Source organism: Electrophorus electricus, chromosome 18, assembly GCF_041902795.1.
Source record: "Electrophorus electricus isolate QZ-2024a chromosome 18, ASM4190279v1, whole genome shotgun sequence".
NCBI classification, from domain to species: Eukaryota; Metazoa; Chordata; class Actinopteri; order Gymnotiformes; family Gymnotidae; genus Electrophorus; species Electrophorus electricus.
The window spans coordinates 15,861,130-15,867,500 of NC_137514.1; the positions used below are offsets into that span (position 1 = coordinate 15,861,130).

Sequence of the window (6,371 nt, forward strand, 5' to 3'; positions counted from 1 at the left end):
TTCACAATAACCCAAATATTGCATTAAAGTTTGCATCGAATATCTTAACGTATACAGCACTTTTGAATATTGAAAATTTTTTTTGGAGAACATGGTGCATTGTAGAGAACATGAAACATTGTAGAGCATGGTGTTAGCATCCAGTTAATTATGATACCCTCAGAAATGTATTGCCTGTAGTATGTCATAAATATATTGTCACCATGATTTGGTTGTGTGGTCTCATGTGACCAACCATTCATTTGAACAGCCATTAATCTCGGTCATAACTTTTGCAATACGAGTCACGGTCTGGGTCAGGTCTGGTCACAGCCTGCATACGAACATATCTGGAATATACAGAGTCAACAAACACTCAACCAAATATTGCATTTCTCAAAAAAAAAAAAAAAAAAAAAAAGAAATTCAAAGTGTTACTCATTTCAAGTGTCCAAATTAAATACTAGAATTTTTTCAGTTTAACAGCAGAACTTCACAGCTTTATACATCACAGAAGACGGCATTCCAGAGCCAGCTGACAACTTTAAATTATGTTTATGACCTCTTTATTTAACACTTCATTTAATGATGTGTGTAAAAATTCTCAAATATCCCAAATAAACCTTACACAGCCTTACATATTACATTACTAAATTGCATTTGCTTCATGCATTTTTCAATCCCTATTTACCAAGTTGTTTAGCACATTAAATAGAATCTGAAAGACTGACTACGAGGAAACTACACCTGGCTGCTGAAAGTGAAATATCCCCTCTTTTCTGCTAATAGCACCAAGCCCTCAGCCTTAGCTACGCTCCCCTTGGCTTGGTGCCACCAGTCTTAGTGCAAGGCCAACAGGAGCGTTCTTTTTATCACGATGGGTGAACATGATACTGGGACGGATATCTGGGGCACGAGTGGGCCCCCCCACCCCTTCACCCTCCCCGCTGATGCCAACCTCGGCACCTGGCAGTGCCCGGAGGCTGGCATGGCACGTCGTTCCCATGCCAGCCGCCCCCTTCGATCGGGTCATTGGTGGAAGGGGTGGGGGGGTGTGCTCTTACGTCAGGCCTTCATAAACAAAGGACAACGCTGCGCAAAAGTGTGAACTGTTTGAGCTCGGGAAAGTTGGGGAGCGTGGCGGCCGTGAGCTGGAAACGCGATGCCACGCGGGTCCGAAAAGGCATGCGTAAACTCAACGTGCACAAAATGACTGCAGAGGTGGTGTGAAATTATTGACAGATGCAGCTTCAGTTAGCCGAAACGTGCGCATGCGCACACCCACAGTTGCACTGCTGAAAGGGTGACAGGCAGGATACCAAAACCGTCAAGGCCGCCATTCATGAAACATCTCAAAATAGCACCATGGGTTTCGCGGCTGCCTCTAGACACCTTGAGTCGCAATCAGGTCAGGCTTTAACCGTACGAGTTACACGTCGATTTCAGGATCTTTGGGCTGACCTACCTACGGCCACATGGGCCTCGCGAACGCAGGTGCTACCCTCCTGCTTCCACGTCATTTCGTGCTCGAGGGAACAAAACTTTAACCTCGTTTCATTTGATGCACCACCTTGGACAGCCCAATCCTCAGCACTTCCTGTGGGTGGAACAGAAGGCAGAAGAAAGCTCCAAAAGTGAGAGATATTGATTACAGGGCAGGGTAGACGTAGTCTCATGTCCTAGATGTCTGTCAATTTAAGCACCAATCACGTATTTCCAGATATGGGTTGTTTTAGCACTGGGTATATATTATTAATAGGTATGTCTGGTTTGTCAGACCTATTTTGGGGTAAGGTGGGATGATATGTTGATGTCTTCCACCCAAACAGGTGTTCACCTAGCTCCTGGATGATGTGGTCGTACTTAAACCTGGCTCTTGCTTTGAAAATTTGAGTCAGACTTCTATTTCCAATTTGTGCCGCTGGACTTGGGAATCCTTGGGTTTGTTGTCATATCTCATGGCAAAAAAACCCAAAAACAATTGATAACATCTTGAAGGGATTTGGAGTTTCCGATGGGAGCCCGTCGCCTTGTAATGCGGACAGGATAAGCTCAGACACCTGGCTTGCACACAAAATGAGGCGGTTACTGTGAAGGACAAGAAATATCAAATGTAGCAGTGTACTTTGTAGTCAGGATGGGAACTGGCCACTGTTTCACAAGATCCAATCATGTTCTTCTAAAGGGGTCTGAGGCTGTTCATCCCGTTACCTCACTGGCTGTCCAAATGCATGGGCAAATGTTGGCAATGTGCAAATGAGTGGAAGATACCATTACTGTCCTGAAGGGAGGAGCAGACAGAAGCCTCCAGGCAAAAAAAAAAAGAAAAAAAGATCGGATCTAGCACAGATCCGACACCATTTGAGAGTCTGCTTTAATGAACATTTTCCGTAGGAGTGTCAAATTTCCAACAAAACGTTAACAGCACAAATCTGCTTACCTGTTCTGTTCACTCCCTAACACCCATGTAGGTATCCTTCTTAATTTTCCAAAGCACCTTCATGATCAGGAGAGCCTTCGTTTAACAGGCCTGTGTTCTGCTCTTCTTCACGTCAGTCTCTAATGACCTCTTCCAGTGTCAGCTCTCTAAGCTTCGTCATTAATTAAACTCATAATCACTCCAGTCGAACAAGAACGCAAAACCTTTCAAGCCTCATTTTCTAATCAGTCCAGTCCCCCAAATAGGTCAATTAGACCTTAATCACTTGAGCACACATCTCCAAATCTTAATTATGAGAACATGATTCAGCAAGCATCAGCAATTTAACCATCAGCTATAATAATTATTAGATACGTGTGTTTGGTGGAGGTACAATTTATTCAGTGAGTGAATTAAACAGCTAAAAGAGGGGAAAAAAAAACCAAAACAGTGGATTAAACAGAGCTAAAGTTATATATATATATATATATATATATATATATATATATATATATATATATATATATATATATATATATAACCTTAAGAAAAGAATAACAAGTATAACAGTCTTTTTTTAGAAAATAACTAGGTAAATTCTGGTAATTATTGTTCTTTTGTATTCTAGGACTATGTGCAGTCACACAAAAGATAATTATGGAACTACTAAATAAGTTAATTATATGTGTTTCAGAGGTAGGTCGCTTGTTAAGTGCACAGTGGTTTTGAAAATTTGCATACTTTAAGTATATTTAGATAAATATATATTTATAAAAGTATATTTATATTTTTTTCTTATAACCTATATATTTTTTTTCATTTTCAAGACATCCTTTTAATGCACTTTCAAGACATCCTTTTAATGCAAAACTTTGTTTTTATTGCAAAATATGCTAAAACCATAAGATAATAGATATGACATAAAGCACCATGCTGGTGAAAGATACTCACATGATTCTCACAATTTTTCAAAAGACTGAACAGAGAAACATTTATTGGTAAGGTAGGCTTTCATTCATCTCGGGTAAGCAAAATACGCACTTCTTCATATCATTTGTTCTGTCGTGTTAAAAAATAAAGCTAAATAAATACAATGAAAGTAAAGCAGTTGCAGTACCTTCAATTTTGCAGAAAATTCACACCTTAAAACCAAAAACGGCTCCCTTTTCACGTACAGTCTATAGTGCCAGAGTGAGACGTTAGTATTAGACAGGAGAGAGACTCCATCACAGCACAGAATGGTAGCTTGTTGTCTCTGGCAAAGCAGACAGCACATATGGAATGGAAATCGACGGGCAGAGGTGTGTACGGGCTGGATGTACAGCAATGTTTTTTCAGCGTGATTTCAAAACAAATTTAAAAAATAATAGCTACACGAGGATAGGTAGGAACAAAAATAAGCTTCACTGACACCGTCACATCTACGCGCTGGAGCACTGCGGGTAGAGTGGACGCACAAACACACGCTCCTGGTGCATGTCGCTGGGCTCTAGAGCGAAAACCCACCCGCCTCGAGGGTTCGAGCGGGACAAAGCCAATCACCGCGCTTATCTGACACACACTCTGGTCAATTTCCCAGCCAATCGTCGAATCACAGTGCAGTTCTCCTCGAGAACGGTTTATTGGGGAGGTGTGATAGGGCAAAAACGCGGCGCGAGTCCTCTTTCAGCACACAGCCATGAGGAGACAGAGGCCGTTTGTCATCAGATGACGCAGACTGGCAATCCTCAGGCGTTAGCCAAGGAGGAAATCGAACTGATAATGACCAAAACTATGGGTGCATGTTATCTACAGTAGAGTCATGGCGACGGGAATATGAGTTATATACGCATATACAAAACAACCCAAAAGTGTAAACTGATGTTAGCGACTGTGGAGCACACTGTGATGAATGGAGATTAGTATTGGCTGAGTCATCGTCCCAGCATACAACACAACACGATTCCGCCATCTTATCTTAAACAAGGGAAAATGTTGAATAACACAAATCACAAACACTTTGTTCTTTCCAGGATCTAGCGAGCTCATAATCTCCTACAAATAAGATCTCTCCTTACAAACCTTTGGCAACGTTTCAGAAAAATGGGCAAAACCACAAGGTGGATCATCTCCTGGGGATCTGTTCTATACGGCGCCGATTGCCGGGTTTTTCTGCCGAGGGTCGGGATACCGTCCGTCTCTGTGTCCACCCCGGACCACGGCTTCATAGCTTGGCACCCCCCTCGGGGCCGGAGTGGGCGAGGGTGGCACCTCCTGCCTGATCGGACCCTTGGACACGGGCAGGTGGGGAGAGGCTGGAGCTTGTGGGGGGGCCTCCCTGCCGATGGCGACTCCGTAGGAGGGGCTGGGGGTCGGGAGACGGCCCGCCTCTCTCTGGCCGGCCAGGGTCTGGGGAAGCTGGGCGTCTGTGGGTATCCGTCTGGGGAGGAGGGAAAAAATAAATACACATGCATCGGGACATTCGCTAAAACCGTGTTGGGCTGGGCGTTTTATCGCGCTGAGGAGAGTGAGTCTGTAACTGACAGCTCTTTCATGTTTAAAAAGCCAGGGAGAAACATCTTTTTGGAAGGAGTTGGGGGAGAGTGTTGCTTTTTATAAAAGGTCCATTCGTTACCTAGAAGGTTCGGAATAGATCTGCAGGACACACTGCAAGGACACGCGTTATGAGAACAGACTAAGGATGTGGAGTGTATACAGTACTGCAGTACCGCGTTCAGCTGGGAGCATGTCAAAAGTGTTTACGGGTGAACAGCGGCGTGTTCTTTCAGAAACATGAGTGCAGGTGTGTGCGTAGGGGTGTGTGTGTGTGTGTGTGTGTGTGTGTGTGTGTGTGTGCGCGCGCGCGTAGGGGTGTGTGTGTTCTGTCCATCAGCAGCACAGCCAGAATGTCTGGCAGCCCTGACCACCCAAGCACAGCAAGGGACATATTACAGCCTTGAGTGTGAGAACGAGGGAGAGAAAGAGAATGAAAGGGGGAGAGAAAAAGAGGGAGAATGAATGGGTGAAAGAGCGAGAGAGAGAGAGCGAGAGAGAGCGCGAGAGAGACTACCTTAGCTGCTAAGCTCACACATGAACATGTCATATGTATAGGAAAAGGAATGGAACCACAGCGGTCTTTAGGACTGTCAGCTAACGGTCTCGTCTGGAGATTAAGAAACGCTTTCGTGATCTTCTTGAACGTCTCTGCAGTCACGGATTCATTTTGTGCCGCGCCCATGGGTTTGCCAATCTGTCCGCTGCGAGAGACACATAACTGATTACATTCCTGATGAATGCTAACAAACCACTGTGTTGCCACCAGGAGAGAGACAGAAGGTCGGAGACAGAAGGAGGGAGTGAGGCAGGGAGAGTGAGTGGGAGGGAAGGAGTGCATTAGTGAGGTAATGGGAACCCAAGTAAAAACATACAGAAACCATTTTAGAAGCACCCTCAGTCAGACGCTTCCACCAAACGGAACTATGACACGACTGCTGGGTTGAGTCTGAGGCCAGTCTGAGATGAGTCAGAAATGAGTCAGGGTACAAAGGAGCCCTCAGATTGACAGCAGGAATGCAAATGGTACATAGCAAGGACAAGCCTAAGCCCTGGGCACCACTCGGCATACAGCGGCCCGAACGACTGGCCGCTGTAGTTCGCCTCGGCTTTGGCTTCATGTCAAACGAGGCTACAGGGGTCATGGCGGACTACGAGTCCCAGCTGCCCCGTGATGTAGGAGGCTGGCCATGGTTTTCGCAGTTTGAGAATAAAGGCTGGAGTAAGGGACAGATAATGAGGTGGCAGCCGAGGATCATGATCCTAGGCAGTCACATACACGCTGTTGTGTGTGGGGGGTAGAATGATGCGCGCATGCACACACACACACACACACTCACACAGCAGTAACTAACACACTACAGGTGTGCTTGTACTGTAACGGTCAACATATGAACTGGTGACCTGCTACAGTCTCCAGGCTCTCACAGCTGAACCATGC

The 6,371-nt window shown here is 45.1% G+C and overlaps 1 protein-coding gene across 4 annotated transcripts in view; it reads right to left on the reverse strand.

Moving 5' to 3' along the window:
• Positions 1-3,255: 3,255 nt before the first annotated feature.
• The window catches only part of pard3ba (par-3 family cell polarity regulator beta a), a 112,091-nt gene continuing 108,975 nt past the window's right edge, over positions 3,256-6,371 (reverse strand). For all 4 annotated transcript variants that reach the window (XM_035535117.2, XM_081701098.1, XM_035535116.2 and 1 more), the window contains one exon: positions 3,256-4,817. In XM_035535117.2, the coding sequence (XP_035391010.1) occupies positions 4,523-4,817 (295 nt within the window). In that variant the 3' untranslated portion in view covers positions 3,256-4,522. The remainder of the gene's footprint in view (positions 4,818-6,371) is intronic.